The 12,005-nt window shown below is 32.0% G+C and overlaps 1 protein-coding gene across 1 annotated transcript in view; it reads left to right on the top strand.

Moving 5' to 3' along the window:
- LOC145283597 (steroid 17-alpha-hydroxylase/17,20 lyase-like) overlaps positions 1-10,049 on the top strand; it is a 134,750-nt gene extending 124,701 nt beyond the window's left edge. Inside the window, exons 10-11 of the mRNA XM_080132533.1 lie at positions 6,837-6,968; positions 9,626-10,049. Coding sequence (XP_079988659.1) covers positions 6,837-6,968; positions 9,626-9,972 — 479 coding nt within the window. The 3' untranslated portion in view covers positions 9,973-10,049. The remainder of the gene's footprint in view (positions 1-6,836; positions 6,969-9,625) is intronic.
- The last annotated feature ends 1,956 nt before the right edge of the window (positions 10,050-12,005 follow it).

The raw sequence follows: 12,005 nt of genomic DNA, 5'->3' as shown, positions 1-12,005 counted from the left end.
TTTCTAAATAACAATCACATCTTCACATTTTCGATTTGGTTGATGAAGGTGATAAGCATTACTGAAAATTCCTACGTCTCAATGGGAAACGAAAAAAAGAAACTAGTTATTTAATATATTAACTATGCTTCTATAAAAGTTTAAAAGAACTGAACTGATTGCATGAGTCACCACTCTTCAAAACTAAACAAAGGTGCAATAGAAATCAACTGGATTTTGTCTGAGAAAAGCCCAGCCATTGGCTAAGAAAAGTATACGTGGGAATAACAACGAATCTGGTTGGTTAGTTAGCAAACACATGTATGCATAAATACACCCGGTAACATCAACTTGATGCATTTTAGTTTGATTAGTTCTTATAAAGATGAAATGCAGAAAATTCTACGTAGCTTAGTTGCTATATATATTTTTTCATACACACACACATATATATATACTAGAACAATATCTATTCCAGAATGTGTAAAATTAATTCCATGAAAGAAAGCCATTTTGCATAATTTTTGTGTCATCTTAAGATTAAAATTAAGATATAATGGTATTAAACCTTATGTCTAGAATCCTTATTTTGATTAAAATGTATTACATGATTTTGATTCTAGAAAATGTCTAAGATGTAAGGCTTGAGTCTAAGGGGTTTTAAAAAGAAACTTAAATTTAGGAAATCTTGATTCATTGATACCTAATGATTATAAATCAAAATTAATTCAAATCTGAAATATTTGAATTCCTAAGTGGGAGGTTGTGCCCATATGATGACCATGAAAACCCCTTTAAAATATGCCAAATTAAAATTTATGGAATATTTATTGATGTCAAATGTCTATTGTAAAACTCTCTTTGCTCTGTTTGCATAAAATTTGATCAAAATAAATATAGTCTGCATTATACACCCTTATACCTATAAATGCGTTCCTAAATTCATAATGATCATTTAATTTAGGTGTAAATACTGTACATACAGATATATAAACATATATACACACACCTAACTTTATATAGAGAAGATATGGTAGTATGACATAAGTATATGTTATGCTATTATTAACCTCTGTTCATGTACTGAGCACTCTTGAAGTAAATATTAAAAAATATATATGTAATCTATATATATAAAAGCGAAAATGTATGTATGTATGTACGCTTTTCCTCGATGTCCACAAAAGGCTTCTTTCAGAGAAGCACTTGCTTGGTTCACAACTTCTTAAAACTTTTTATATAATCTATAAATTGTAATATCTCAGAGTTATCCACGGAGCTCACCTGTCTATTTAATTTTATTGACTTTCAAACGTTAATTATTCAACATTTCCTGCATCGGCACGCGTTACATTCGGTTTTCGGTATAAAAAAAAGCAAAACTCGACTCCAATCACAGGCCGAAAGCCAGTTGTCTCAAGAGCAATGTCGACCGTCATATCAGACTGTAGCTTTCATTTTGCTCCTCCTAATAAACAGGGAGCGGGTTTTTAAAAACAAACAAACCGATTTATTCACCTCATTCAAAACTGTCCCGCACAAAATGCTTACTGCTGAATACCTATCGCCGTCACGTCAATCAAAAACGCGCACCTGTTTTTTTTAACACTTTACTATTTTCCAACTGCGCGTCGTGAAGGCTTCGTTTTTTTTTTTCACATTTTCGGGTTTTTTTCACATACCCCGAAAAACACCCGGGCAACGCCGAGTACCCCTCGCTAGTCTATATATATAAAAGCGAAAATGTGTGTATGTATCTATGTTTGTATGTGTGTTTGTGTGTCCGCTAAAAACTTTTGACAGACACGACGAAAATTCACAAACTCAGTATCATATTGAAGCCACATCCTTCGCCCGAAAAATATTGAAAAATTGGCCAAAAACGTTCATTTTTTTCATCCCGAAATCGACAATTTTCGACTGGGGGGGGGGTCAACAAAAACCGTCACCTCGACGACTATGCATGCGTCAGATGACGTCATGACCCGATTTACTTTTAATAGTTGAAAAAATTGACTAAATTTCATGTACGTCGCGTTAGCTCAGTTGGTTAGCTATCTAAACGTTTTGGGTTCGAATCGTGGTGTGAGATGTCTTTTTTTTTTTTGATATTTGAAATTTAAATATTGAACCAATGTTATTTAAGCCATTTTTCACGTAACGTTCGTTTTTCTGGGTTTTTTTTACTTCGCTTATTCTTAGCGACACCCAAAAACACCCGGATACCCACCGATTTTTTAAATTTTAATATCGAAACAGCCATTTTTCATGTGTTTTTCTTTTTTTTTGGTTTTAACATTCGTGTTTTGTTTTCTTTTTTGTTTTTCGATTTTTACATTTAACATCGTTCGTTTGCCTTACATTAGTTTTCTTGGTGTTTTTTTTTCGATGTTTTGATTACACCCCACCCCGCTTAAGTTTTAACATTCGTTTTTATGTTTTCTCTTTTTACTTCGCTTATAACAAACAAACCTGGTCATTGACCCCATTTGCTGAATAGCTATTGCTTACATCGTCGTAACGCTTGCAAAAAATCTTGCAGGCACCTGTCAATTTTGTTCTTACTTAAATAAATTCACACATCTTCCAGTAACTCACTCTGGCTGGCTGAATGGTTCATGTTTTTTTCACATTTTATTTTCAAACTTCGCCTCAGGGCTTCGGGTTCGATCCTACCAACTTCCTCCACCCCCGGTTTCTTTTTTATTTAGGAGCACACACACCTCCAACACCTGTGCAACGCTGGGTACCCCCGCTAGTCTTCTATATATATAAAAGTGAAAATGTGTGTATGTTTGTATGTGTTTTTGTGTATCCGCTAAAAACTTTCGACGGATACAACAAAAATTCACAAACTTGGTATCATATCAAAGCTTCATCCTTCACTCGAAAAATATCGAAAAATTGGCCAAAAACGTTCATTTTTTCACCACGAAATCGACAAATTTCGACGGGGGGGGGGGGGTCAACAAAAACGGTCCTCTTGTGACGACTGTTTCTACGCATGCGTCAGATGGCGTCATGACCTGATTTACTTTAAATAGTTGAAAAACTGACACAATTTGATGTACGTTGCGTTAGCTCAGTTGGTTAGCGCGTTGGTTCATTATTTAAACGTTTTGGGTTTGAATCGTGGTGTGAAATGTCTTTTTTTTTTTTTTTCGATTTTTTAAATTTAAATATTGAACCAGTATTATTTAAGCCATTTTTCACGTGACGTTCGTTTTTCTGTTGTTTTTTTTTTATACTTCGCTTATCCACCCCCCGAACACACACCCAAAAACACCTGAGTACCCACCAATTTTTTAAATTTTAATATCAAAACAGGCTTATTAAAGCCATTTTTGAGGTGTTCGTTTTTCTGGATTTTTTTTTGTTGTTTTTTCGACTTTTACATTTAACATCGTTCGTTTGCCTTAAACGTTTGCCTAAACGAAAATGTATGTATGTGTGTATGTTTGTGTCTCTGCTAAAAACTTTCGACACACACAACAAAAATTCACAAACTCTGTATCATCTCGAAGCTCCATCCTTCGCTCAAAAAATATCGAAATATTGGCCAAAAACGTTCATTTTTTTTCACCCCCGTCGACAATTTTCGACGGGGGGGGGGGGGGGGGTCAATAAAAACGGCCCTCTCGACCGGTTCTACACATGACGTCATGACTTGATTTACTTTAAATAGTTGAAAAACTGAACAAATTTCATGTATGTCACGTTAGGTCAGTTGATTAGCGCGTTGGTTCATTCTCTAAAGGTTTTGGGTTCGAATCGTGGTGTAAGATGTCTTTTTTTTTTTTGATTTTTTATATTTAAATATTGAACCAGTGTTATTTAAGCCATTTTTCACGTGACGTTCGTTTTTCTGTTTTTTTTTTTACTTCACTTATCCACCCCCGACCACACACCCAAAAACACCCGGGTACCCACCGATTTTTTTTAAATTTTAATACCGAAACAGGCTTATTTAAGCCATTTTTCACATGTTCGTTTTTCTGTTTTCATCGTTCGTTTGCCTTACATTAGTTTTTTTTGTGTTTTTTCCCCGCTTAAGTGTTAACGTTGTTTTCTTTTTTTACTTCACTTATAACAAACAAACCTTTGTCGTCGTCGTCGTAACGCTCAACAACTTCCGTGCGCACACCTGTCAATTTGGTTCTTAAATAAATTCAAACATCTTTCAGTAACTCATTCTGGCTGGCCGATTTTATTTTCAAACTTTGCCTCAGGGCTTCGGGTTCGATCCCCCCTCGGGTTCTTTTTTATTTAACAGCACACACACCTCCAAACACCTAGGCAACGCCGGGTACCCCCGCTAGTTATCTATAAAAGTGAAAATGTATGTATGTTTGTTTGTATGTCTCGCAAAAACTTTCGACACGGGTCACAGAGTTTCATGAGATTGGTATCATTTTAAATCTCGATCCTTCACTCGACACATATCGAAAAATTGGCCAAAAACATTAATTCCTTCACCCTAAAATCATTAGTTTTCTACAGGGAGGGGTCAGCAAAACCATCCTCTCATGACAAGTTCGTTTCTACGCATGTGCAAATACGTCGGAACATGATTTAGTTTAAATATTAAAAAATCGACCTAATTTTGTCAACGTCGTCTTAGCTCAGTTCATTAGAGCATGGCCTCATTATCTAAAGGTTTTGGGGTCGAATCATGGTGTGAGATTTTTTTTTGATTTTTAAAGGTTTAATATTGAAACAGGGGTATTTAAGCCATTTTTCACGTTCTATGTTTTGTTTTTTGGTTTTTATTTTTCAGCTTTTTTAAAGAAGTTTTCATGTTCATTTTTCTGTTTTTTTTTTCCATCACATTCGCGTTTTCTTTTGTTTGTTTTTCCAATTTTTACATTTAACATCGTTCGTTTGCCTTACGTTAGTTTTTTTGTATTTTTTTTCGAATTTTTAATAACTTAAATTTTAATAATTTACTATTTAATATGTAAAAATATTTACTTCACTTATTCTTATGTTTTGATTACCCCCCCCCCTCACTCGAGCACACACACATCTAGACACCCGCTGGTATATATATAAAAGACAAAAGCAGAGCACGCACTTTTGTATGTCCCACAAAGGTTTTTTTTTTGGTGGGGGTGTGGGTTGTCCAGGAAGTTTATCTACGATTTGTGAAGGGACATCGTGCCTAGATTTATTTTGATCTTTTATAAATTCTGTTCTGTCACGTGTTTGTTTGGCTTTTTAGTATAAATAAAGTGAAACTAAATTGAAACGATGTCTCTTCCTCGGCTTTCGCGCCGAGGACGTCCAGAACGCAAATCAGCTTTGATCAATGGGGTGAAAACTGTTATATCAGACAATTGCTATTCATCTGGACACTCCCCTTTTTTATGGGGAGTTGGTTTTCCTCCCAACATCTTGGGGAAATAAAACAAAACAAAACAAAAAAAAAACTGCCTTGCAACCAAAGTTAAGTGCGGGATTTCATTTCCCCTATGACGTGACATTTGACCTCATTAATATTACGCACTTGTCACGTAACTTTTTAATCATTTAATTTCATCCACTCTCATTCCACTGCCTTCATAGCATTGTGGTAAGTCATCACGCTTTTTTCCGCCTCAAGGATTCAGGTTCGAGCCTACCTGCCTACCAAAACTTTTTTTTCTTTTACACCGACAAACATCTGGCCAACGCCGGACACCCCCGCTAGTATATTATATAGTATATGTGTATATATTTATGAAAGAGTAATATATAGGCAATATTGAATTTTTTTGCTCACATGCCCCTATTCTGAATTCATGGCTGTTGACCACCATCAGTTGCTTTTGTACTAAATGGTCATAAACAATATTTTAAGTGTAATTTTCCAAAAAATGTAAATGAGTGTATGCTAAAAATAATTAAATTTGTTAAAAAATCGATTTATTTTTTAAATAGAATTATTTTATGGTTTTCAACTTTTCAGTGATCAAATAAAAAATTAAATTTGATATTTAATTTTCAGTTAAAAATTATTCTAGCAAATTGTAATAAATTTTAATTATGAAATTTTTCCTGAAAAAAAAAAATTTCATGCGACTATTTTTTTAAATTATGAATGTTTAGTGTAGGAGAGATAAACTAAAAATTTGGTATAGAGGCATGTACAAGATATTTAGTTAAACAAAATTACCATAAGTTGCTACAATAAATCTACTGTTTCAGTCTAAAAAGACATCATCAGGTGATAATAAACCTGCAGTCTTACTCGAGGCCAGTCCTTTATTGTCGCCTGTCAATGTCTTTTGAGACTGAAACCATAGATTTATTGTAGTGACTTATGGTAATTTTATTTACCTTAATTGACTGAAATAATATATAGCCAGTCCATTTTGCAAAATGGAACTTGATGCCTTTTTGTTAAACAGTCATCATTATAAAGTGAAAATCAAGGGTAAGTGGTGTAGTAGTCAAGAGAAATAGGTGGTACTCTCCCCTATATTATGATGTAGTAGCCAATGGAAGGTTTCACAAAACAACAATCTTCATATAACCTTGACGTATGAAAGAATGAATCTAAGTATCACCACATATACGATGGTATAACAATTTGCAGAGGTGGGGTATGGATACATTAAGCGATTATGCATGGCAAGACAGAATAAAGTGATGACAACAACAAGCGTCTAAAGGAAAGGATATAAAATTAAAAGAAAGAATAACTAAGCATAAATGCAGATATGCATCAAAACTTTTTATTTCAATTTATATCAGTTCTGCATCTATTTATTGGCATGCATTGAGCACTTTCTGATTTTTTTTTTTTTTACAGCACTGTTCATTTCTTGAAGTTATTTAAAATTTATATACATTTTTGTTGTTTTTGTTGTTGATAGGTCAGGCAAAGATGAAAGCAAAATTGACTGAGAGTTTTCCATACTGCAGAGCTGTTATTCGAGAAGCAATGAGAATTTCTCCAATTGTTCCATTCGGACTTCCTCGTGCTACAACTTGTGATACAACTTTAGGTAAAAATTGTTTTTTAGTAATTGATGAAATTTTTTAGATGAGTTATTTTAATCTTTCAAACTTGTTGACATTTTCATTGTATTCTCTGGTTTTCTGGTATTTTTCGTCACAGTTATTTATATTGGCGTGTGTGGATCTGAGAGCATTGCTTTCTGTCCTCAAAGCATCAGCATTAGTGTAATTGTGGCACACATTTAACACTAAATGTATAAAAGAAAAGACAAAATATAAAACACTTAAAAACAATAGTAATATTTTATATTATAAACTTAGATGCATGCTCTGGAGATTCGCCACATGTTTGAGAATGGAATTCTCTGCTTCTTTTCACGATCTTTGGCCAGTCTCTCAGCTGCTAAAAATAGCATACTAGCATCAATTCTTATCTAACTGATGACCATCAATACTTTGATGGTCATCCTCCTGATCTTTCTTCAATATACTTCGATTTCTTTATACAATTTCTTTACATAGCTGAAGTGTGATAGATAGGAAACTTATCCAAACCATGTTAATCTCTTTTTCAAATAATAGGCCTGTTAATATTAACTCTCTTTCTGAAAGCTTTGTTTCCTCATCTTATAAAATTATTTCAAAGATAATCCTTAAACATTTTTCAGAAATTGAGCTTTCTTTCATGTTCTGCCAATCCATATTTCACGTACATATACAATACTAGGAACTACTAATTCATTGTAATATCTTTAATTAATATATCCTTCCAGCTCCATATCTTCTTTTCTTTTTAGACATCTATTAGGTGGACATGAAAGATTTTGCGGAATTTTTAATTTTGATTTCAAATGATGTATTTTCAAATAAGTTTTTGTTATAATACCTTTAATTTATATATCATTTTAAAGAACATTTTTTGCTCTATTTAATTGTTTAAATTACAATCGTTTTAAAACAATTACGTTTTTTCAGAATGCTGAATACAAGATGAAAAATAATTAAATTCGCACAATTTTCTTATTTCAAGTCAAACTAGGTTGAAAACCTGCTGAAACAGCTCATGATATCAATGAAGCATTTGGCCCAGGAACCACTGCTGAACGCACAATACAATGATGGTTTAAGAAATTTCATGGTGGTGATGAGAATCTTGAAGATGATGAGTGTAATGGTCGGCTTTCAGATGTTAATAACAATCAATTAAAAGCCTTAGTCAAAGCCAATCCACACACAACTCTTTGAGAACTTGCTTCTGAATTAAATGTAATGTATACGAAGATTTGCAACCATGTGAAAGAGAGCGGAAAGACAAAACAACTTCATAAAAGGGTACCTCACAAATTGAACGACAACCAAAAAAAAAAATGTTATCTTCCTTTCTTTTACGTCATCTTCCCTTGTACACAACAAGAACAACCCATTTCCTAACAACCAGCAACGCTCAGCTCAGTGGTTAGATGCCGACTAAGCTCTGACACTTCCCGAAGCCAGAGTTGCACCAAAGGGTCATTCTGACTATTTGGTGGTCTGTGATCAGTCTCATCCATTAGTTTTTTGAATGCAGGTGAAACCATTACAGCTTAGAAGTACTGTCTACAAATATATGAAATGTATCAGAAACTTCGACAACAACACCCAGCATTAGTCAACAGAAAAGGCCCAATTCTCCTCCACGATAATGCCCAACCGCGTATTGCTAAACTGACCCTGCGGAAGTTGAATGAATTGAGCTACGAAACTCTACCCCATCCGCCATACTCTCCAGACATCTCACCTACAGACTACCACTTTTTCAAGCATCTCGACAACTTTTTGCATGAGAAATACTTCAAAAACTTAAGCGATATCAAAAATGCCTTTTTTTTATTTTAGCTGAAGTATGTTCATCTGAATTCAAAAGTTGAAAATCGCAAGAACTTTGTCAACCTGATATATCAATTATTTTTAGATGTCCAAATGCAGAAGCTGCTATTCCAATTTTTCTGCAAAGAAACATCAAATCAAATTTATAACAAATGATAACGATAATACAAAAAGGAAATAACATGAAGGTGCCAATACGCATTAGGTACACGTTGTGTTACAAATACAAATTGTATGTGACAGGAAGTGCAAAACAAAGAAAAAGTTACTTGCTGAAGAGTTGTCAAAGGAGAGTAACAAAGCTAGTTATGTGCTAAGGAATATGCACATTTATTGGTACAAATATCAAAGCGAAAATGGGATCAAGATATAAGGCAAGATAAGTTAATCAAAATCACTATAACAGAATATTAATAGAAATCCACCCAATAAATGTCATGGTGACATTTATTGAGTGTATTTTTATCAGTATTTTTGAGTGATTATTGGGACTCCAAAGATAATCATCTCATGTGTGCTATCTTATCATCCTAACTTAGAAACTCAGCACTATTTTTATTGCAAAATAAATGATTTACGATAAAGTAAAATACAAGCAACTAATCCAGGTATGTCCAATTATTTTGTTATTTTTACTAATGAATTTCATCATATATCAAGTCCACAAGCCATTAGAGGATAATGGTTTAAGAAATGGATGTCTTGTCCGTTAAATGATAAATATTATGAGAAGATTGAAACTGATGAATAGACACTACTAAAATATATTTATGCACTTAAATAACAATAACGATTTATAATTGGTTTTAACTTGAGTTTTCTCTTTTTCTTTGTTTAGGAGGATATGATATTCCAAAAGACACACAGGTTTTGTTCAACATTTGGGACTTGCATCATGATCCACAGCAATGGGATAATCCTTTGGAGTTTAATCCAGAGCGTTTCCTTGACGAATCTGGTATGCTTTCTGGCAAACCTGCTTCCTTTCTACCCTTTATGGCTGGTCGTAGAGTCTGTCTTGGAGAATCTATTGCCAAGCCGGAAATGCTCATCATAGTCATTTCCATTTTCCAAAAGTTCCATATATCAAGTCCGCCTGGTGAGATTCCTCCGGTGGAGGGTTCTTTAACTACTGCTGGTTACATGTCCCCTAAATACAATATTTTACTTGAAGAGCGATGTTAAAATTGGTTTAACATTAAAATAGAAAGCATTCCTCCAAATAATCTATAATTCAATAAATTTGTTTCATTTTGATTAAATTGGCAGTTATTATTATTTACATATAAATTGAATATTATCATTATGAACATTATTTTTCTTTTCTGTGTAGCATTTGTAGTTTGAAATGATTAAATTGGCCATTATTATTATCAACATATTAATTGAATATTATCAATCTGAACATTATTTTTCTTTTGCTTGTAGTATTTGTAGTTTGAAATGATTAAGTTGGCTGTTATTATTTTACATATAAATTGAATTTTATCATTATGAACATTAGTTTTCTTTTGTTTGTAGTATTGTCCTCAATATTGTTACTTATACTACGTTTTAGGCTATGAGTCCTTCCATGATTGTTATGACTTTCCCACATTATCTAGATTTTTTTATTTGTATATATTAACGTATCAGTACAAAAGTAACCTCAACATACACAAATAATCACCATACATAATAAGAAAAGGCTAAAACATGAAAACTAGAATATTTAAACTCTAATTTAAATTTTAACATATAAATTCCCTTATTTGGTCCTTTAATCACTACGTTCCATGAACGATGTTTCTCACACAGAGGGACGAATTGCTGTTTACTAGGTCAGAATATATTCCATCTAACACTTTTCATTAGTAGATTTTTGGATCATCAGTTGTTTACCATGAAACACTGTTTCGGGGATTTAAAAACAAAACAGTATATTACATCATGGCTCCCCAGCAATGTTGATCAAACACCAGCCCCTTAATCTTAAGAAGAAGACATGTTACAAATATTAGATCTAGTTTCCTATTATTAATTAATTTATCTAACCTATTCATATATATATGTATGTGTGTATTTAGGTAGATTTTTTATTTAAGCAAACGTTGTTAAAAATAAATCTTTTGCTTATTATTATTAGCTATTTTTATTTTATGATTTTTTAAAATTATCTTTATTTTTAACACTTTTTACTGATATATATATATTGGTTCAGCATCTTTGTAGCAAAGTTTTTGTAGAAAAATCATTATTGTTAAACTTTCTATGTGAATTTAAAGAATATGCCACAACGTTATAAATAGAAAAAAATAATGTAACATTATTTCAGCATTTTAATATTTTTAAAAATAGAGAAAAAATATTTTAAGTTTTAAATTTGTAATGAATAAACGTGAAAGTTTTATTCATTTTTCACATCTGTATTACAATCAAAATAATAATATATCTTTTTAAATACAATATCTATATAGTAGAGAGAAAAGACCAATTCCTAATTTATTTAACAATTTTTAAACAGTTTATAATTAATTTTGGCATTATTTATTTGTAATTTTATTATGGTATTGTTATATATGCAACAGTTTTGTTGATATTAACGGTAATTGAAGTGATTTAATAAAAAAAATGATAAATTTTGAAAACTTTTCTTAAAATATTTTCATTAATTTTCAAGGGAAGTAATTTAAATGAAAACTATTGATGCTTAAAATTACATTTAAATATATTTATATGAATTTATATTAAAGATATGTAATTTATACATCTAAAATGAATACTTGGAACTCAGATAGCATATAGTTTTTTGCTTGTTTTTGTGTAAATTATATTTATTTGAATGAATAGTAAAAAATAAATTGCAAAGAATTTATCCTAAATCAACCTATTAGATTTGTCTCTTATTTTAAACTTATTAATGTTAACAATTAGACCGTTTTTTTATCATGGCTATTATTTTTTATAAAATACACAAACAATGGCTATTATTTTTTATAAAATACACAAACAATGCCAGTATTAAAATGCTTGAGAAACATGATCAGCCTACATAAATGTGACACCTAAAGAATGTGGGAAGTACATTTTTAAGTATATTAAAAATATCAGGATTGCAGAGTCAGAAGAAGTTGAAGGTTTTAGAAGGAATCATGATTGTAAGCATGTCTGAGTTGAATTATTTAATCACCAAAGACTCAACTGCCAGTCTGAATATTGAGAGATTTTAAAATAAAGAG

The sequence above is a fragment of the Euprymna scolopes genome, chromosome 8 (genome assembly GCF_053919585.1).
Source record: "Euprymna scolopes isolate OS-2025 chromosome 8, ASM5391958v1, whole genome shotgun sequence".
Classification (NCBI taxonomy): domain Eukaryota; kingdom Metazoa; phylum Mollusca; class Cephalopoda; order Sepiida; family Sepiolidae; genus Euprymna; species Euprymna scolopes.
This window is presented reverse-complemented; position numbering and strand designations above follow the sequence as displayed.